Consider the following 23,043-nt stretch of genomic DNA (forward strand, 5'->3'; position numbering starts at 1 on the left):
GGGGGGGGGGGTGCTATGTTAGTGTAACAGTGAGCAATCCAGAGAAATTAAACAAATAAAAATCCTTGTGGCTTTAGCTGGGAGCATTCACACTTGTGCACATGCATATGTTTGGTTTCTAACTGAGAAGCTCCAGGTATGTGACGGGCACTTTTCCTTTCTGGTTTCCTCTTTCTCCGATCAGCCAGTCGGAGTCCATTCCTGGCACCGTGTAAACTGTGATCAGCTGCAAAATAGAAAATGTAGCAAATTTTCAATTCAGTTTTGAGATCAAATTTACCATTTATCAGATCTCAACAACTGAAGGATGAAATTTGTTCATCACAGGAAATTATTTATCACAATATTTACACTGAATAAGAAATTAATAACTAAATCAAGAAAACAGAATCAACAATTAGGACAACAACAAAAATAAGACTAACACTAAGATCTTAGGGAATATTTTTGAGGATTAACTATTAAGTAATTATTTTGAATGAGGATTTATTGAGATAAAGCGAAGCTGTGGAGGGGCCAGTCGTCACTTCATCTTTGAGGAACCTGCAGGCTGCTCAGGCCTCGACAGAACCACGACTAGGAGGTAGGTTAAGAACAATTCTATAACAATTCTTTCTAAACTGTGAAAAGTTTTTCAACTTAAGTTTCTTTTTCTATCATGAACGGTGGAGAACGAGATGGACCCAGAGCGCAGACTCAATATAAAAATGAACATTTATTTAAAAAAAATAAAAGACTGACGGGGCAGAGAAACAAAACATAACACAAATCCTGACCAATACAAAAAAAAAGATGATGGGAGACTAGAGACAGAACCAGCGAGGAAGTGGAGAAAGTGACCAGGTTCTAAAGCTGAGGGTAATTATGGGAAGTGAGCACAGGTGAGAGATTACAGTTCCAAACAGGTGAAGATGGGCGTGGTAAGAAGACAAGTGCTGACTGAGGACAAGAGGATGATGACATGAACAGGCAACAAACAGGAAAACAACATCGACAATAAACCAAAAGAAACCAGAAAACAAAACACTAAATACAAAAAGAAACACACCGTCAAAACAAAACCTGACACTTTCTTTATCTTTTCTCTGCTGGACTTACAAACACTGAGCAAAAACAAAAGTTTAATTCAGGTTACATAGTGAAACAAAGACAAAATGAGAAGAAGGAAGAAGTTCTTCACCAGATGAACACAAAATGAACACAAACTAATTGACTGCAAACAAAATGACTGCAGTAACCCACTAAGGCTCTCTCCTTTCTGGGGGGTGTTGGGGACCTTGGGGTGGTACAAAGTCTTTATCTCACTCTTTCCAAAGATTCTTTTGTCACGTAAACAATCTGTGAATAACTGATTAGATCTCCACAATGTACACGTGTCCCAAAACAATCAAGATTCACTCAGTTCAGAATGAACATCTTACAGAGTCGTTACTGAAAGAGGACTGTAGGTCAGAGGTCATGAAAAAGGGACGCTTCTTCATGCTACAGTGTGCAGAGTATGGATCATGTTTATACTGATGGTGCTGAGCCTATTTAGTGTTAGTCTGTTGGGAGTGGAGTAAACTGACTGGATTATCCTACAGACAAGTTGTCGAGTCAGTTGATGTAAAGGTTGACTGTTCAGAATAAGGCACTGGTGTGAAAAACTATATGTTCTATTTTCATTATTGTTTGACATTTTTTGACCGCAGTGACTGTTGAATAACCTTCAGTTTCAGTGGTTTTCATTGCAAGACTTCATTCCTTCCTACCTCAGTTCTGACACATAACGATCCACTCTAATGTAGTCATGTTGATCTCATGTGTCACTGTTCAGCTCACATTCTTTCTGTCCTTTAAGGTAAAACGGTACTGATACACACTCTGATTCACATTCAAATTCCTCAAATAGCAGCACATGGACAAGTAGTTGCTGACAAGCATCCTACCTGATTAGAAGACAACTGATCAGTGGAATTTCTGCTTCCCCCTATCAGCTGCTTTAGTGGCTCTACAAACATGTTATCTGCTTGAGGAATAGTAAGAAACTCAGCTTGTTGTGATTAACATCAACCACCGCAAATGTCACCACATCAGACAGAACCTTCATCATAAATTAAAGCTACAAGGCCCTCTTCATACAGGATGAAGGCCTTATTGATTAATATTTAGGAAAACTACTGCTAATAAATTACAAATAATATTAGTAACAATTTCAGTACAAAATGTAGTATTCCACTAGCATTAGAGGAAAGGTATGTTCTGACAAAATGTATCATTTCCTCTCAGGAAAAAGTGTTGGTTGGTGCTGCTATTTAAGCCTGACAGGTTTTCAGAAAAAATATTTACTAAGTCCGCTTTCTGTAAGTGGATGATGAAAACTCACCTCATCAGCTAGAAGGGAGAGTTCGCTTGAGTCAGCTGCATCGTAATCATAAAGGACCTTGGCCTTGCGGGTTCCTGTAGCTGGTGCCTGAACTTCTTCTATCTTCAGTGTGTCTGTGTCCACTGGGCTGCTGCTGCCGCCTTCTGCTGCAGAGTCTGGATGCACCACAGAGTGAGTGGAGTTCAGAGTAAAAGCATTGGGAAGCCTGAAAGACAGAGGGCAGACATGATGGTCAGAACCTCTGCTACACACACACACACACAAAGCTAAAAATACAAGCATAGGAGAAAAATGATACAGCCAGTCAGTCAAATCTGCAATTTACCTCCACTATATAAGATATGATATAGCAGACCAAAGACATGACATGTATCTATAAACAAACAAACCAAAAATCCTGCCATAAATTCAAACTGAATCCATCTCTCTTAGAGCTGTATTTCAATTTAGTTCCATTCCATTCAATTCATTTTTTTATATAGTTATCTGAAGGCATTATATAGTAAAAAATACCAAGTGAGATTCAAATATAATTACTGTCAATTCAGTCCAATCATAATACCATACATTCACATACAGTACATTATAAAATAGCAATTAATAAACATCATCTATCTAAAGAAGCCAGCAGATTGTGTCAAATCTTCACTTGACTGCAATCCTCCATCCTGAGCAGGACGGAGGTGACAGTGGAAAGGAGGAACTCTCAGAGAGAGGCGTTGGGCGGGTGTGGGGATACTCATAAGCCCTCGGATGAGCGCTTTAGTGTTTCCCCAGTGAACAAGTGGGTCGCCTCTTTGTGGCTTCGAGCTGCAGGAGCGAAGGTTCATGGTTGTTTGTGTTCATGCTCCAAACAGCAGGTCAGATTACCCAGCCTACTTGGAGTCTGGATGGTGTCCTGGAAGGGATGCTGTCTGGGCATTCTGATGTTCTCCTTTGTGACTTCAATGCCCATGTGGGTAATGATGGAGTTACCTGGAATGGGGTGATTGGGAGAAACAGCTTCCTTGATCTGAACCTGAACAGTGTTCTGTTATTGGACTGCTATGGTAGGTATCCTTGACGAACACCATGTTCGAGCATAGGGTGGTCCATAACTGTACTTGGTACCAGGCCACCTTAGGCCAAAGGCCAATGATCAATTTTGTAATTGTGTCATCAGACCTGCAACCTTATGTTTTGGACATTTGGGTAACGAGAGGGGCAGAGCAGTCAACTGATCACCACTTGGTGGTAAGTTTGATCCAGTAGCAGGGGACGCTGCTGGACAGACTTGGTAAATCCAAATAGGTAGTGAGGGTGAACTGGGAATGTCTAACAGAGCCCACTGTCCATGAGACCTTCAACTCACATCTCTGGGAGAGTTTTTCACATGTCCCGGGAGAGGTTGGGAACATGAAATCTGATTGGCCTGGAGGACCCGCTGGTGGACACCAGCAGTGAAGAAGGCAGTCAAGCTGAAGAAATAGGGCTTGGCTGTCCTTGAGGATTACTGAAGCAGCTCACGGGCACAGGGTGGCCAGAAAGACTGCGGCTTCAGTGGTTGTGGATGCAAAAACTCGGGAATGGGAGGAATTTGGAGAGGCCAAGGAGAAAAACTTTTGGTTGGCCTCGAGGAGGTTCTAGCAAACTGTTCGATGATTCAGAAAGGGAAACTGGTCCCTGGCTCATTCCATGCTTGGTCTGAGTGGGGAGCTGCTGACCCGGACTGGGGATAATGTTGAGCGGTGGAAGGATCACTTCGAGGATCTCCTTAACCCGGCCACCATGTCCACCTTTGAGGAGGCAGACTCAAAAGCACTTGAGGGAAGACATGTTCCAGAGCTCGCTGGAGGATTTATGTTTCCTCTCTGGCTTTGGAATGCCTTGGGATCGACCTAAGAGGAGATGGAGAGTGTTGTTGGGGAAAGTGATATCTGGGTTTCCCTCCTGGACCTATTGCCTCCGCAACCCGACCACAAATAAATGGAAGAAAATGGATGGAAAGAAAAGAGACAGACAAACACAAGGAGTAGTCCAGGTGTACTTTCTATGGGAAGAGAAACAAAGGTTAGTAGCAGCAATAATGCATACTTGGCATACTTGCCAACCGTCCCGCATTGGGCGGGACAGTCCTGCATTTAGCCCCCGTCCCTTGTCCCGCATCCCCCTGTGCGGGACAGCAAAAAGTCCCGCATTTGGCCCTCACACGCCACACTTTGTATTTCTCACGCAAAAAAAAAACACGCACGCACACGACCTTTTTGTCACTTTAACGCTATATTTAGTGAGTTTTCAGATCCCTCTAGCATTTTTTAAAGCGACTAGCGACAAATCTGGTGACTTTGGAGGCTAAATGTGAGAAAGCACTCATTCTGCAGTGTACCGTAAGTCCCGCCCACTTCCCCAAGCACTGACAGCTGTCAATCTCACAGCAGAGAGGAGACCCGCTCCACACCCCCTCGAGCATGCGATTGTTTTCGTGTGAGTCGTGTTGTCATCTGATGACAGAGAGCTAAAGATGGAGAGGAAGAAAGATAAAGATGTAGGCAGGAAAGAAAGCTTTTCAAAGTGGTTGAAAGACAGCAGGAAGTTCTGTCTGAGCATCAAGAGGAGGCCTGGAAATGTACAAAACTCAGATCAAAACTTGAGAGCCCTGATCTTAAACAACTATGATATGTGTTTAATTCAAATTAATTGATCAGAATTCAGGAAAATCATGTTGAATCTATGATGTTTGTGTGTATTTCTGGGAGTGGATTTTTTGCACGATGTTTTAAAGACATGATCAGCTGATGAATAGATAAGCTGTGTCTGGCAAAACTTTTTATATTCAACTGTATTTATTTGGGCAGACAGAATTAAACACGGATAATGTAATACTTAAAATGTGAATGTGTGTGTGGTGGTAGTGGTGGTGGTGGGGTGTCTGAGAGTTGTCTCAGGAGCTTAGAAAGAAAATTATTGACAACATGTTAAAGGTAAAGGCTATAAGACCATCTCTAATCAGCTTGATGTTCCTGTGACTACAGCTTTACATAATATTAAGAAGTTTAAGATCCATAAAACTGTAGCCAAACTTCCTGAACATGGCTGCAAGAGGGAAATCGACAAATTGAAGAGAGGGATAAAATGAATTGTAACCAAAGAGCCCAGAACAACTTCCAAAGAGGTCAGAGGTGAACTCCAAGGTCAAGGTAGATCAGTGTCAGATCTCACCATCTGTTGCTGTTTGAGCTAAAGGAGACTTAACAAAAGACAACTGAGGAGAACAGCAAATCATAAAAAGTGAGACTGGAATTTGCCAAAATGCTTATTGACAAGCCACAAAGCCCCTGGGAGAATTCTGCTTTTCTGCATCTGGCACAAAGTGTCTTGAATCTGTTTAGGGTACAAATAAAATCTCAAGACAAGCAAGGCCTTTTGGATCAAAATGTGCTGCCAAGCATCAGGAAGCTTGGTCTTAGTCACAGGCCATGGGTCCTCCAACAAGATCATGACCAAGCTAATACACAGCTAAAAACACCAAGAATAGCTCATTCAAAAACACTGGACCATTCTGAAGAGGCCTTCTGAAACCCGATATAAATCCTGTTAAACATATGAGGAAGGAGCTGAAACATGCAGTCTGGAGAAGGAACTCTTCAAACCTGAGACAGATGGAGTAGTTTGCTCATGAAGAGTGGACCAAAAAACCTATTGGACAGGTGCAAAAGTCTCAGAGAGAGTTACAGAAATCACTTGATTGCAGTGATTGCCTTAAAAGGTTGTGCATGATATACAGTATTAAGGGTACCATCTTTTTGTCAATTTCAGTTTCATTAGTTTGTTTATTTTTAATAATTCTGTTGAACAAAAATTCAAAAGCAATGATGATTCATTAGTTGATTTTTAATAACTTCTTTTCTTGTCAGTTTCAAGTTATTTCAGTGACCTTTGTGAGTATTTCTTTAATAAAAGGGTACAAACAGAATTGTTGGTGTCTGTAATGCAACTTCACCATAAAATAAATTGTACTTTTTTTTTCATCTAGCCTGAACTGTAAACAGTGTCCATGTGTCCCGTAAAAAGTTTGATAAACTCCAGAAAGGACTCAAGGCCAGTTTTATAAATTTGTTACCTCCACCAAGGAGGTTATGTTTATGTTTCCTCTTTGTTTCTGTTTTTTTGTTTTGTCAGACATTTTGGTTGGTTTGTCCGCCTGTCCATCTGTTAGCAAGATTACTCTGCGAATGATCACCACTGATTTCAAGATCATGGGGTCAAAGGTCATTGTTTATAATCGTTTTAAAATTTCCCTTATTCTAATATTTTAACATATAAAAGATGAGATGTAATTGGCAAATGAACTTCCACTATAGTGACTGGACTGTGATGTGATCTGTGTTTCCCAATGAAAAGGTGAATTTGGATCAGTCCTGTTAATCTTATAAATCCTGAAGCCACATAAAATCCAGCCATTTGAAAAGTCTGTAAAACAGCAAGACTGTAGGGTTATTTTTACGTCTGCCAAGGAGGTTATGTTTTCAGTAGTGTTGGTTTGTTTGTCCATGCATCTGTCTGTCAGCAAGATTACTAAAAAAGCAACAAACAGATTTTGATTAATTTTTCAGGAAATGTTGGGGTTGTTACAAAAAACAAGTGATTAAATTTTGGTGATGATCTGGATCACGATCTAGATCCAAATTCAAAAGCAATGACTGCTTAGCTAATTTTCAGTATTTTTTTTTCCTTTTCAATATTTTGTCAGTTTCTAGTTATTTCAGTGATCTTTGTGGGTTTTTCTTTTTTTAACAAAAGAGTACAAACACATCTATTTGTGACTGAATTTTCTCAGTTTGTTAGCTAATGAGTGAAAATTGCTCAACTTGTTCAGTTTTGATTTGACTGATTTCCACAGCTGTCTTACAGAGGAAAGCATACAAGAAACTCAAAGGAGGAAAAATAGAAAGCGTGAAACACTTTGTTATGTTTTATCGTTGCTATGAAACAGGAGAAAGTATGTGACAATGTGGTACACAAAACACACACACACACAAAAGAAAAAAAAAACCGTCAGGAGTTGCACTTACATCAGGACTGACAGCATAAAGCAATAGAAATGATTCACCATCATTAAAAAGATGATTAACTGGACTAACTTCTTTAGCACAAGACTTAAAATGCAAAGTTCTTTCTAAGATGTTTAAATATTCAGAAATATATTAGGCAGAAGGTTATTGTTAAAAGCATGAGAAAATGCTGACACCAATTTTCTGTACATCGTCTTTATACTCTTCACTTATGTCCTATATGCTGAACTGATGAACTAGAACTGGCTAATAATTCAAGTGACTGATCCCGTCCCATTCCAGTAAAATTGCTTCCATCTGTAGCACACCTAAAATAAACAATTTTAAAACCATCCATGACCTGGGGACTGTTTGCAGTGGGGGCTTGGTCATTGAGAATAAGTAGCTACACTGGTGCCCAGGCGTAGATTGTGATTGTTACAAAGTCATTGAAAACAGCTACCTGTGTGACACATCAATCTGTAGATTATTAACAGGATTTCTACCATCCTTGATCCTGAAGCTTTTAGTTTTAATGTTAACTTTTTGCTGTTTCTTAAAGAGGAACTTCAGACAATCTGAAGTGGGGTTTTGTGGAAGGTTATGTACATTTAATATGTCAACTGTAGATAGCTCTTTGAACAAGATCAATTTAGAAAAAAAAAAGAATTTAATTCTTACAAGCAAATGACTAATCAGAATGCAGCCAAAGCCAAGGTAGATTTCTGCCAAAAATGCTCCAGTTTGAAAAATCTTATAGCAGTTCATGCAAAGGCTTTAGTTTAAAACTTTTAAACAGCCATCATTTTCACATTACATGGTTATTTTGGCAGAAATATTATGAACTTACAGCAGTAAGTGTCACCATACTGCAACAAAAGTGTTCCAGCTCCCTGTTGCCATTTACTCTTGAAATAAATCATTTACTTATAATTGTGTGGTTAGGTTATCAGTTATTGGGAAACTGATGATGGTATAAATGTTTATGAAATAGTATTTGTATAAACCATGATCAAATTGTGGAGAATAAAAATGTTAACTATGCAATTAACTTGTTAGTCCTGTCAAAATTAAACTCCATTTCTCTAAACTGAGGTTGTTGAAAGAGTCACCTACAACAGGTAAGATACTAAAACATATCATTATAATGGGAATATTAATGGACAGGAAAACAATAATGTGAACACTGAATTAGCAGTTACACTATTGTTTTCCTGTTTAAGAAAAAATTACTAATTTTGACTCTGCAGAAATGGACTCATTATAAAATGTCTGCAATGTAACTTAGAAATAACACTAAATACATTAGACATGTAAAAACATTGGTCATCTCACAATACTGCTTTTGTGAAACAACAAAAAACAAACTTGTTACATGTAACATGCTGTAACATGCATCCTTGAAGCTCAGTTACCAAGATTTAAATGGAACGCATAAAACTTTCATTTTGTTGTTGCTGAAGGATAAATACAGAATGATCAGCACACTGATGTGCTAAACAGACTTCATTAGTGAGTCTGGATACTGCAGAAAATAAACAACTGAGAGAAAAGTGGCAGGTTACGGATCATCTCTGTAACAAACTAACATTCCTTGAATAAAGAAGTGGTTAAGAAACCACTTCTTTGGATGCCAACAGTTAAACAAAGATTCAGGGTGCTCTCTTTGCTCTCACAGTATGTATTAGGGATGATTCTCAGCTACTATCAAACCAAAATTTAGCTCAGTATTTGTAAAATTAGATCGTTCATAGTCATCTTTGTATTTGCTTATGTTGATTAGCTGTGGCGGCCATCTTGAATTGGATTTACTCCAAAGCTTAATAAGTTGTAAATGCATATCCAATCGTTCAATTCTTTAGTTTTATGAAAATCTGTCCTTTGGTTCATGAGATAGTTTACTAAAAGACAGGTAGAATCAACTCCAACAATGAATTGCAAAGTTTGGCATCATGTTGTCGACCTGATGCCAAAAGTTTCCACAAAAAACACAAAGTGACACACAACATAATCCAGGGTGATGCAACATTTTAAAAGTGAGTCTGTCACTATTTAATCTTTAACATCTTTATCGCTAAACCTGCGGTTTGGGTTCACAGGGCACAGTCAAGACCGGGCAAGAAAATGTTCACATGATAAGAAACTCAACAAAACCTGATGTAATTAAAGGACTAGCATTCCTTGTAGGAATGCATATCGCCTGTCACCTTTCACGCCAGAGATTTAACCTGTGATGACAATGATGAGAAATAGCAGAGTTGTTTATTTTGTGCGTTCTCTGACTGTGGGACAGTTCTATAAATAAAATCTTGTGGTTTTTACACATTGGGTATTTAGACATGAATGCTGAAGGATGAAAAGTAAAGAAGTTGCCATCTTCTGTTGTCTTTGTTTACCAGTGTGGGGCACAGGGTGCTTTCTCACCGTTTGTCTGTGTGGGGGTGGGGTGGATAGGTGTTATTCTCTGTGAGGAACAAACTGAATACACATACATTACTTCTGTACATAAGTATTGTGTACTGTTTGATGGAACTTGTTCTATTTTTTTTTTTTTTTATAAAGAGCATAATAGGAAAAAGTGCATTTTGTTGTGTTTCTGTATCATCTACTATATGTCAATCATGCTAACAGTGAATGTGTGTATAGAACAAGATTCCTCTGGACATCACCATTCATTAGAGCCCTCAATGATGACTTGATGTTGAAGTATTTAAGAGTTACAGCCTTGTATTGCACTGAGACTAACTGGATACTTTGGATTACGCCCGGACAGACCCTTAGAAAAATCATGATTAGAATAGAGTTGGTCCATTACTGAATTATCTGAATCAGGAATCACAAATCCAAGTTAACCTGAATCCTACATGTCTTCTGGCAGACTGATGCTAAGTTAGCGAGTTAGCAAACCTCCTGAAAAAAAAAACATGAATTTGCAAAAAAGCTGTAGACTCAGATGAGTTGAGATGCTGATTAACCTGAATCCATAAATTGAACCACATTTATCACCTCTAGTCCACAACTGTCCTTTTTTGTTCTCATATTCAAACTTAAAATATGCCAGACTTAATTCTATAGCCTTATTTAATTTTCCAGTCTATACCACCATCCCTCTATGTGCAGCTACATAAAATACTAATAAAAAAATCCAGGCAAGAAAATAAATGTTTGTTTTCTTTTGTGTGTGTTTTAACTTCAATAACTACATAATAGTTACAACAATTTTGATTGCAGAGGTTAAAAATTCAAAGAGTTACCTTTACAGAGAGACCAAGCTTCTGCATGTACTCCAAAGGGTTCAAGAGCAGCATGGGCCATAAAAACAAGGTAGATAAATGTACATCTAAGGTTTCTCCTAGAAATTTCATTAAAACCTGTTCAATGGTTCATGAAATATTTTGCTAACATGACAGGCCACCTTCAGAAACAGTGCATGAAAGCAGCCACCCCCCATCACCTCCTGTCAGGCTCTCACCTTCCCAGCTCTTTCTGAAGCTCCTGCATGTGGAGATGACACTGCTTATAATACGCAGCCTGGGCCTCCACGAACTCATGCAGGCACCGCAGGTGATTCACCTGAAATAACAACAAGTTTTCAGCAAAATATGTTTCAAATGTAAAAAAATATACATTTTCCTGAAGATCATTCTTTATTTCTCATGGTGTGGCAATAAACACATGGTATATCAGTCAGGAGTGCACTGTGGTCCACTGGAAGAGCAAAAGGAAATTTGTATAAAAAAGAGAAAAAGAACACAATAGATTTAAATGCATAATTTAAATCCTATAAAGAAATAAAACAAGCAAAAACACAAGCCCAGCACAGCAGTTTGCAATAGTATTCACCCCCATGCCATGCAACCTGAAATTTAAAGATTTTCAGTTTGATCACCTGTGATGCACAAGTGAAACAAACAAAACAAACAAACAAAAAACAACAACCACAAAATCTGTATTAAAAAAGTAAAAAATAAACTAAAAGGTATATGTATTTACCCCCGTTGCTTTGATGCTCTAACCATCGCGTTCAGAAGCCACAGTAGTTTAATCAGTGACCATTAAGTGAAAGAATGGTCTGGTAGTTGCAGAAAAGCATCATTCACAACATGTAACAAGTGTTTCATGGTGACAGTTGATTCAGCATTCACACTGTTGTTTTCCTGTTTTTAACCATATGTTTATTACAGTCTACCTACTTCTGCATACTTTGTGCTTGCTTAGCCAATCATATATCCAAAACATTTAGGTCATTTCGGAGATGGGTGTTATAAATGATCTTTTATACATTTTAAAATATTTAACTTTACTAGATCTCCTGAATTCGTTAAAAAACACCGTTCTCTTTGAACGCTCGGAAAGTAATCACTGGATGTACATCTACATCTGATTAACTTATTCACTCAGTCCAAGTCAAAAGAGCTGACAAAGTTAAGGGATCTTAGCAAACATAAAAAGGGCTAGACAGATTTTAATGAAACTTTCATAAAGTAATGATTAGCTGTACATCTACTGGAGTTAACCCAACCTAAAATGGCTAATCACTAATAAATATAAGTAATTATGTTGTTCTCCTCTTAATTTACAAAGAGACTGAATAGAACCAGGAAGGTTATTGTTTGCAACATGATAAACAAACTCTGTCTTTAAAAACTTCATATCTGTCAATTTTAACAATTTGGAGCAGATAAAAAGAAAAGATTGTTACCATGTTCATTGTAAGTGGCTTTGTGTATTATTCTGGTCTTTTGAGCTCTTTTCTCAAGTTTATTTATTATATCGAGATTTGTTTTATGTACATTTCCCCAACTTTCAAAACAATACAACATATATGGCATTACCAGAGAGCAGTACAGTTTCAAACATTTCACATCCATCTAACTATACTAAATAAATTTAGAGTTTATGATCTATAATCACAACAAAAAATTTTGTTTCGTAGACTTTTTAATTTTAACTCTATTTAACTTAAGAGTCATATCCATATCTTTTTATAGTAAATTTATAAATTATTCCTAAACATCTGTTTATCTTCACAATAAAGATGATACATTTAGTTAAAGTAAAAAAGTATATGTGTTAGGGAGTTAGGCATGTTTTAAACTGAAAGTTGTATTAAAATAAAGATGAAAGGGGAAAAAATAAAGCGTTGACTACTATGCTAAATTACTGAAATTTAAATCATGCCTGTGGTTGAACATAGACATTTCTTTTCTTTGAAAATGAGTTTTACTTTGTGTGTTTGTGTGCAGTTGGCATACTTGTGTACTGCTTATGCCCTCCAAAAGCAGTCGTGTAACTTCTGCTTGGCGATCAAACTCTGTTTGGGCCAGTCTGAGATCCTGTTCAGCCTGAAAAACCCCCCCAAAAAAACAATATTATTACCACTGTCTCACTGACTGCATGGCTCATGGATGGTCCCACAGTTTGTTCAGAACGAGGAAAATTCTACTCATCCTTATGAAGCCAATACCTCACTGAGTTGTTGGAGACTGTGAGAAAATGGGTACATTTTCAGCTGCAGTCTCACTGAATTCTCAGTGTTTGCAACCAGTAAGCCATGTGGCCAATATTTGAAAATCATGGTCTACAATAATGTTAAGTTAAGGAACTCTGAAGTGCAGAAGTGCAGCACCTGGATTGCTTATAACAATTACATGACTTTGACAAGAGCCAGATTATATGCAATGCCAGACAATTTTACATCTGGAGGAGGAAAAAGAGAACCAGCCACTAAAGAGAGAATTATTGAGCGAATGACATCAAGGTTTCCATTTCACTTGGAAAACGAGGAGTGAATTACAGTCCACTGAAAAGTTTATTTTTGCTAAAGATTTGTATCTGCATTCAGTGGTTGAAAACCAGGGTTTGATCATCACAGCTGTTTCCACACTTCACAACAGGACCAAAACAAAGTGGTAGAAAAGCTGAAAAATTCAGGTCATATAGTTCTAACGTGAAGCATGGACATCAATGCCACAGCATCTTGTCACTGTACTCAGAATTATAACTGATTTTGTTCATTTAGTTCGCAATATCTTGTTTGAATGTAAACTGTATTATGATGAAGCATAGAGCAAAATATTTTGTTTCTTTCACGTATGAGATACTATGTCCAGGATTTTTCTTGAAGTACGATTATGGATGCATCCAAATACATCAATAATCACTTTTTCTTTGAATTGCAGCCCTCTGAATTGTAATCAAATCGAATTGTGAGTTGCCTATAGATTCCCACCCTTGGACAATAAGGGCTGTAGCCTCAGATATTTTCTGTCATAAGGAGAGCTCCCATGCAGGTGTCGAAATACAGCTGGAGTACTCTAGGCTGGCAGAAACTAAACTGAATAGCATTCTAAACACCCAAGACAACTCTGCAACTATTCTGAGAAAATTTATTGCACAAAATATTTGAACATGTTCAAAATTGAATCAAGCCTCTGTGATTAATGTAAGAAAATGGAGCTAAACAAATATTTCAAGACATTTTGAAGCCTCCCTGGCAAACAGCATTTACCAGGGAGTCTCCAACAGCTACAACCTCGTGAGATACTGGCTTAAGATATTTATTGCACTAATGAGTCTCTAACCTTTTAAACAAAAAAGAAAGAAAATAACAAAAGGGCTACATGTTTGTTGTACTCACTTTTTCCACTTCCTCAGTCCACAACTGAAAGGCCAACATAAAGAAGAGAGAAAAGAATGAGTGTGAACAGGAATATCAAGCAGACATAAAGCAGTTTGATAAAATATTACCATTGCATAGTCAAGAGTTTAATTGGCATCATCTTTGACCCATGAGGTGTCCATCTGTGCAGTCTGACATCCCTGTATTACACGGTTGCAGAGTTAGAGCACAAGGTCATCTGTGACCTTGACCTATGACCAGATCATCATCAAAACCTAGTTACTTGTTTGTTGTGACAACCTCACCATTTCCTGAAAATTTCATCCAAATGTGTTCATTAGCTTTTAATTAGCTTTGACATCTGGGCAGACAAATATTTTTTTGCTCATGTCTGTTTATTTTTCTGGAATGTTAGAAAAATATTTTTCAGTTCAAAAGTCTGCCTCTCTGATAGTATAAGGGTGCATAAGCAGCCTACATACAGTATCTGGAAATGTACCATTAATGCAGAAAAGTAAATACAGGTTTTAGAACAAAATATGCTGCCATCTACAAGACTAAGCTTTTTTCAGGGAAAACCTTGAATATTTCAGCAAAACAATGCTAAACCGCATACTGCATCCATTGCAACAGTGTGGCTCCATAGTAGAAGAGTCTGAGTGTTGAACTGGCCTACCTGCAGTCCAGACCTCTCACCAAGTGAAAACATTTGAGATGAGATGAGATTAGGTAAACCCCAGAACGGGTAAATTCAGATGTCTCAGCAGCAACAGGACAATGTGCAGAAAAAAAAAGTTTACAGAAACAAAGAACAAGCTATAAATTTACAGAAAAAGTATGTGCATGTATATTGCAGGACTTGATATTATGATTGATTTTATTGATTTGACTAGTGTCTATGAAAGAAAACATACAGCAAAGGAGGAAGTGTAAAGTAATGTTGATGTTGAAGTAGTAATGATGTTTGCAGATGACATTGTGATCTGTGGTGAGAACATGGAACAGGTGGAAGAGAACCTGGAGAGGTGGAGGTGTGTACTTGAAAGACGAGGGATGAAAGTCAGCTGTAGGAAGACAGAGCACCTGTGTGTGAATGAGAGGGACGCAGGTGGAACAGTGAGGCTACAAGGAGCAGAGGTCACAAAGGTGCAGGACTTGGAGTGTGTTAAAGAGATGAAGACAGGATGGAGTGGACGGAGAAAAGTTTCAGGAGTGTGACAAAAGGGTGGCAGCCAAGGTCAAAGGAAAGGTTTACAAGACAGTGGTGAGAGCAGCTATGTTGTAAACATACCAGGAAGCCCTAGTTACACAACTACTTCGGGGTTTGACAAAACACCAAGAAAATTAAGAAAAACAGATAGACATGCAGAAAAACACTAAACTGAGCTGCTGCCACTCATGCAGCACCATCATGAAAAACAAACAAACAAGAATTCAAATATGAATGCATTGAGCCAGTTATAGATATGGATATAGAAAATACTAATTAAGAAAGAATGTTTTAACCAAGTGAACATGAGTAGTAATTTATTGGATGATGCTAAAGATATAAGAAGGCTGGGTGTACAAAACACTAAGTTTATACTTTTACCCACTCTTTTGAGCATGTAAATATACTTCCCTATTGTTCTTCTTTTTGTTTGGAATTCTTTTTTGTATAGAACTTTGTTTATTCTTTTATTCAATAAAGCTAAAGCATGAAAGCAAAAACTCAGCAAAGACCCAGGACTATTGAACAACTATAATCCTACATCAGTCAAGAATGGGAGAATGGGACAACATTCCCCTCCAAAAACTCGAAGAACTGCTCTCCTCAGTTCCTAAAAGATTACAGACTATTGGTAATAGAAGAGGGGATGCCTCGTCGTAGGAAACATGGAGCAATCCCCATTTATAGGAAGTGTTGCTGCAATCAAATTCAAAATTACTTTACTTTTTTAAAAGAAAAATTGGTACAATTTCTTAGTTGAAACATTTGTTCTGTTTATGATATTCTACTGTGAATAAAATTTGTATTTATGATATTTGCAAATCATTGCATTCTGATTTATTTACATTTTACACAATGTCCCAACTTTTTCAGAATTGGCGTTGTAACTGTACTTTTACTGGAGTCAGTTTTAGTACTCTAGTTTAACTGTGTGTTTCTCACATTAATTAGTATGTCTTCTACAGAACTGTTAACAGGGTTAAAACTTAAATCTCTATTAGTTTTTTTTTTAGTTTCAGTGGAGAGACAGAAAATGCAGATACAGAAAAAAAGATTCATAAATAAAAAATTTAAGGAAAATTTTGTGTCCTGTAGTTTTTGTTGCTTCAATGGCTGATGAAGACACAGACACCATAATCACAAAGATATTTTTTGAGGCAAAGAAAAGTACAAAGAGTTCAAAGAAGTAAATGTACAACATTGCCCTGGGCTCCTGGGTGCCTTTTGTTATGTGTTATGACAATAATCTGCATGACTGCTGTGACGATCCCCTCCTGTCCAGCAGGGGTCTACAGTCCAATATGTGGTGTTCTCTTTGTCTCTTTCCAGGAAGCAGGTAGATGGGCTGCTAATTGAACGCACCGGATGGCTGTTAAATACTGACATCTAGTCAGCCACCGGGCGGCTGGTTGGGCCTCCGGATCAGATCGGAGTGAGCAGCACTGGTCCAGACTTCTCTCTGACTGGCTGTGCAGTTCTCCCAGAGGTTGTGGGATTAAATAAAATTATTGTTTTGGATAGATCGGCTCGTCTGTCTCCTATATTTGTCTTCGCCTCTGAACGGGGCGTGACACTGCAAAAACGTCCAGTGTGACACAGAGGTTTGGTATGCAAGCTGTGAGGTAATAATTGCCTTTCTCTAAATGGACACACCTTCATAATAACACACTGATTGTTCACAGCTACTAACAGAGGCTGGTATCGTACAACACAAGTGTGAAACTTAAATTTAAGGCCTTCTCAGAATTGCAACACGGAAACAAGTTTTTTTTTCCTTGCCCCACTGACTTGAAGTTTAAAAGAGGTCACGGTAACACTCAGTTTTGCTTGCTGCTTGAACTTTCAGTTCCAACTCCTTTAATTCTTTTCCATGAGCAAACTTCAGTTTTTCACATTTCAGCTCATACTGCTTTCATTGCTCCTTTTCCTTTGCCACTACTTCTTACTCTAAAGGTTTAAGCTGAAGCTTCAGTTCAAGTTCTGTCAGTGAAAATGCTCTCTCCTGCTCTACAGTGTTGAGAAAGCCAACGCTGTAACCAATGCACAATACAGACACAACATGTACCATCTGCAACTGATTATTGTTGCTTTAAACTTTATCTAGATTCTCAATACTTTTGTTGTAGCTAGCCTTTTGCTATTTTTAGTGTTTAGCTAACATTTAGCTACTTTTCAGCTTCTCCAGCAAATTTCCGCAGTCTGTCAACTATTTTCGGCTAAAACCTCAACTGTTGAAACTGAACTTGCATTTACAGTTCAGCTCTTTAAATATTTCAGCTCAGTTTCAGATTCTTCAGCAGCTTTCCTCGAAATCATTCAGCACTCAACATTCCCACTGCATTTCTGCACGAAATGCAAACTCTCGTTAGGTTTAGATGACATTTACAGTGGAATTATACATGCTCATGTCTCCTTACCGCAGAAGCACTGGCAGAAAGCACATAGTTGCGAGGTCTGGTTTCATTGAAATCTGGGGCCTACAAAAACAGCAAAAGTTATTTTATTATTTGTGCCATTGTGTACAGTTTGTAAAAAACTGGAAATTAATTATGCAAATGAAAAATATCAATAAATGCCAAGATTAAAAACCTAACAAATACAAAACAATTATTTTATGCTGTAATGTTATCATACAAAACTATGATAATGTAACTAAATGGTAAATAATTCAAATGTTTGCAGGTTAAGCTCTTAATTTGAAGTATTTTTGGAAAAGCAAAGGTTAAATCATGAGTACCATAGTAACATAAATTATTTACAGAAAGAGGAAGTTGGGAGTTAACAGCAACTGACATACTTTCCAATTAGGTGTGTCTGAAGGGATAATAGAAAGGAGAACAGATGATGCAACAGTTGTATATAAACAAGCTGAAACTAATGACTCATCTGTCTTTCACTGACCTGACCAGTCTCCTGGAAATTTGACAGTTGTCATATTAATAATGTCAGACTACAGCTGCAGCTTATTCATGCACGTGCAAACATGCAAATGGGTTGCAAAAGTCTGAGCACTGACACGGAAGAGGGAAACAAAGGCTGTTCATCAAACAGACAAAAAAAAGAAAAGAAAATGAGTCAAACTGGTAAAAATGTGAATAGCCCTCTTGGGGGAAGGTTATTCAGCTGTTTTATTTAAAGGAAAGACATTCTAAGATTTTTAAGCAGACCTTAAAAAAATTATGGCAAAGGTTGTTTTTATCCCAGATCAAGCAGAAAAAAATTGCATTATAATTTAAGAGACAAACACAAGAAGAAAGTAAATTTTAAGTTGCATATAAGCCTTGTGTAGGAGCTTTTTGTAAACAATTCTCACCATGAATTGATCAAGTTATTAACCTTGAGTGACAAGCAATCTGAAGTTTCACTATTCACCAACGTATTTTCTGTTGAGGTAATGACTGTCTCTTCCACTTATTAGTTTCAGTCATCTATGCTACCAGACCTGCCTCCTGATTGTTAAAAGTGCTGTCTAATCAGGCTGAACACTGTGACATCATCCTCCTGTTTCTGCAAAATGATATCTACATGTGGCAAAACAAAGAGTTGATATGTACTTATTTGTTAACATTTCCTTTTTTTGTTTACATCAGCTTAAGATTGGTATCTAAAATTAACATGTTTTGCCAGATTCGGTGCCAAATAACCTTTAAGAAGCAGTTTTAGAATATCTTCCCACAAGTCACAGCTCTCTTGTTGGGTTTCTTGTCAATCAGCAAGCTGTAAAACCTGTTAGAGTCTCATTTGCAGACTTTGACTTAAGCAGATATTTGTTCTGAAAATGCAGATTAAGACATAATTAATTTTTTTTCTTACTTGATCTATAAGGAAAAACAGAAAGTTACAACATTTTTGTTTAACTTTTTGCTGTTTGTTTTACAAAGCCAGAATTTACTGCTGTTAAACAGTATGATGCTTGTTTCAAATTTGAAATTTTTTTACTAACAAAATAAAACAACTGAGTGAGCTTCATGACTGGTGAGTGCGTTTTTTTTTGCAAGTGGTGTGATGACGTGTGTGATCTATGAAGACTTTGGGCATATGATTTGGCCTGTGTTGTTTTACATAAGAAACTATTAAATTTGTCTGAAAATTAAACAGGCTCTGCTGCCACCTGCTGGTAAAGCAAGAGGCAAAAAAACAGGATTTTCTATGTGAGAATGTAAGTATTAAAGTACATAGGGTTTTAAAAATGCAAGAGTTTGTAGATTTAATGCAAGAACTTACACAACTATTATCTAAATTGTCACTTGTATGAAAACATTCCAAAAAAAGACAAAAATATAAAATCAATCTTTTCACATCGGACTGCTTTTTGACTATCATTCTTTACAGTTATGACCACTGACAGGTACAGCGCCACTGCTCATCTTGTTTGCTGTTGGTCTTCACTATAATCTTAAACTTTCTGATAGTTTGAAAACCATCTTACTGCTGAAAACTACCATCAGTAACCTGAATGACTACCACTAAATTTGTTAACGCTCAACAAATTTACTGAAGATGACATGATCACAGCTCTGCATACAGCTCTGCCTGCCTGATACCATCTGCTACTGGATCAAAAACTTCATTTTAAACCGCACAACCGATACCTATGACTGCAACAAAACACATACACCACCCTAATTATTAAATCTGTAAATGGTGGGATTGGTGGGACTCATTTCTGGAAAAAATTAAACTACATACAGAAACAAAGTCCAGAAGTTGTTAGTGTGATGAAGGCTGAACAACACATCAAAAACAAAAGAACTAATCCTTGATTACAGGCAGATAAAATCTGATTCACAGCTTCTGAACATACATGAGGACCACATGGAGCAGGTACTGGTCTTCAAGTTCCTGGGTGCACACATGAATGACAAATTTTGCACACTAAAGCTAGTATCTTACTGGGCTGCCACTGTTAGAGAGTAGTTGGAAAACAGCACGAGGGAGTCTCCAAAATGTCTTGAAACATTTGCAGGCATTCTCAATTTCCTTGTGCAAGTCACAGACGTTCAGTTTTGTTCCTTCAATTCCCAAACTTGTCTCAGTTAGGTTTCTGTAATACTAGAGCACTAAAGCTAATTTTGACATGTGCACAGGAGTTCTCTTCATCCGAGGCTACAGGCCCAAATGTCCAGCTCTAACCACATCAAACAGGTCTTAAGTTCTTAAGTGTACTCCAGTAAATTAAATTTATAAAGGGGAGAGCGGCTGCTAAAGTGGTTGCAAAATGGGCTGAGGTAAATACAACAAGGGTGGAAGTGTGCAACTAAACAACAAAATTGTGTACATAATCTAGAAAACAGTTTTGCAAGCCATGCAGACAAAACTGGCTATAATTTTCAAAAAATGGCTGAGGAATATATGGCTGCACAGCTCACTGGTTGCTTGGTCACAACACTCAAATATCAGTAAGACTGCAGCTGAACATTTGTCCATTTTCTCACAATTTGGAGTCCCTAAGTAGTCCCCAACAGTCACAATCCAGTGAGGTACTGGCTGCACTGGTAAATGAAGCACAGCAGATGTTTAATTTTATAAGAAAAATAAAAAAATTGCTGGTGACTTTCTATCAGAGTCCTGCTGAAAGAATCTTGAGCATCTATTTTGCTGCTTGGTTCATCAGCTGCTCAGCTGCACAGAAAACAGAATGTCAAAGGGTCATCATAAATGCAGTCTTTCTCTTCTGCTGAAGACATTTGCACATTACACTCCCTAAATATAGCTTGAATCCCTCAGTATTCAATTCAACACATCCCAGCCATCATGTGTTTGAGATGTTCCCCTCTGGTAGGTGTTTCAGGAAACTAAATTCACAGACAAACAGACTGAAAAACAGCTTTTCTTCTATAGTCACTGCACTAAATACAGCCATGTTTTAAATGCTTAAACAGGAAGATAACATGTGCAATGAATAAATTAAATACATCTTGGTATCCCAATATTCAATAAGATGTGAAAAATGTTTTCTTTATTCTGCATCAAGATTTTTTACTAAATTTTGTAACTGTTGAGATTTACAATGATAATAACGGCCTACATATCCATCCATCCATGCATGCATCTGTAGCACAATATTGCGTCCATTCTGCTATTCACACTGAAGCATTATTTGTAGACTCTGATCACATTATTGGGATCTGCAAAATCTCTTTAGAACACAACAAACCTCTGAAGAGTTCACCCAGATACCAATCTGATGTCATCTGTAGGAAACAGGCTAAATCTATGAGAACTCCACCCCAAAAAAGATCTGCTGCTATGGGCTAGATACTTCAGATGTTCTGGTGGCAAAAAATGATCTAACTTAACAATATGCCAGTGGTCACAATGTTATAGCTGACTGTTTTAAATATCTGTATCTGTGTTCCGGATGTCTTGACCCTCCTCCCTCTTCTCTATTCCCCACAATTTTGAGTTTTGAAACGTATTTCTAGCTGAAACTCAGAGTGATAAACGGTGACTTCTTTAAGAGAAATAAATAAAAATGTTTTTTTTATTCGATTGCAAAAGAAACCATACAAGTGGAATATACACTTGTATAAGGACAATTCTTTTCCTTTTGTTGTAGACTGAAAACCTTTGTGTTTAACACCACAAGATGAAGACAAGAGAGCAACATCTCAGCTTTTATTTCCAGGTGTTTACATCTAGATCAGATAAACATAGAAGATAGAACTATTTGCAACAAAAGACCAAATTTATAGGTGAGCAAAAGTATAAGAGCATGGTGAGGGTGCTGCGAATCATCTCCCTCACTAAGGTGAAGTCCACACAGACACCAACAGGAAATCTGCTTTGTTATGCTTTTATTTTGAAAAATAACTACTTTTTCTTTGAGTTCAACTTCCTGAGGGCTGGTGTCATGGAGTGCACACATGTTGGCAGCCTAGAGGGAATTCCCTAATTACCTGTCTTATTGGGCCAGACCACTGGGTGAAGCTGAGGGTTAAAGTGGACTGAAACTTTTGTTTGATTTGTTCCGTTTGTTGTTTTGTACATTATTTATACAAGTTGGTAGACAGTTATGTGTGTGTGTGTGTGTGTGTGTGTTTGATCATTTTCTTAGTAATTTGTATCGACTTATTTGTAACTGTTTTGTTTAGTAGTGGCAGAGTATCTATTTAAGTAGGATTGTAGAGTGGTTGGGGGTTGTTCTTTTCATTTTTTGGTAAAGATGGGTCGGTTACTTTTCTGCCTGATCACTGATGCTGTGACCCTTGTCCAGAACGTAAGTGGTGAGATATTTGTACAACTCTTTTTCTGAAGAAATTAAAAGGAAAAAAACATTCAGAGCTCTAGAAAACTGCTGAAGCCTGTTGTTGACTTTTTCCATCTCCTCATGAGTGCTGGTTTTTATCCTGTTTGAGGGTCCTCCAACATGGACACCCACAAGCGTGTGACTGAAAGTTGTTTTTACCCCAGGTTTGCCCTATTACATTGATCAGCGCTGACTGTCTCCTCTAAGGTTCAGATTTGGATTCTGCCTGTGCAGACTACATATATAGTCAATAGAGGTGTAACCAACATGAAAAACAGAGCTGTGTTTGGGTGAGAAACAAGCTACTTTGAAGCTGAGGAAAAATCAATTAGAGTCATTGCATATACATTGGCCATAAATGGCCCAACCATCTGGAATGTGCTGAAGAAAAAAACAAAAACCACTTTTGTACTCAGTAACAGATGTCCAACAGGAAGACCAAGGAAAACATCAGCATCAGCCCTCCAAAGAAATGCCACCCCACACCATTACTGACCCACTGCCAAACTGGTCATGCTGAAGGTTGTTGTAGGCAGCAGATGGCTCTCCACAACGTCTTCAGACTCT

At 37.8% G+C, this 23,043-nt stretch overlaps 1 protein-coding gene across 6 annotated transcripts in view; it reads right to left on the reverse strand.

Annotated features, from left to right (window-relative positions):
• Positions 1-6: 6 nt before the first annotated feature.
• The window catches only part of LOC108250139 (endophilin-B2-like), a 52,586-nt gene continuing 29,549 nt past the window's right edge, over positions 7-23,043 (reverse strand). For 4 of the 6 annotated variants that reach the window (XM_017439874.3, XM_017439875.3, XM_017439876.3 and 1 more), the window contains 6 exons: positions 17,645-17,704; positions 14,036-14,059; positions 12,651-12,740; positions 10,868-10,968; positions 2,366-2,570; positions 7-226 (listed from right to left, as the gene is read on the reverse strand). In XM_017439874.3, coding sequence (XP_017295363.1) covers positions 119-226; positions 2,366-2,570; positions 10,868-10,968; positions 12,651-12,740; positions 14,036-14,059; positions 17,645-17,704 — 588 coding nt within the window. In that variant the 3' untranslated portion in view covers positions 7-118. The remainder of the gene's footprint in view (positions 227-2,365; positions 2,571-10,867; positions 10,969-12,650; positions 12,741-14,035; positions 14,060-17,644; positions 17,705-23,043) is intronic. The other 2 variants (XM_017439878.3, XM_037976726.1) reach the window with 1 other exon arrangement.

Source organism: Kryptolebias marmoratus, linkage group LG1 (genome assembly GCF_001649575.2).
Source record: "Kryptolebias marmoratus isolate JLee-2015 linkage group LG1, ASM164957v2, whole genome shotgun sequence".
Classification (NCBI taxonomy): Eukaryota; Metazoa; Chordata; class Actinopteri; order Cyprinodontiformes; family Rivulidae; genus Kryptolebias; species Kryptolebias marmoratus.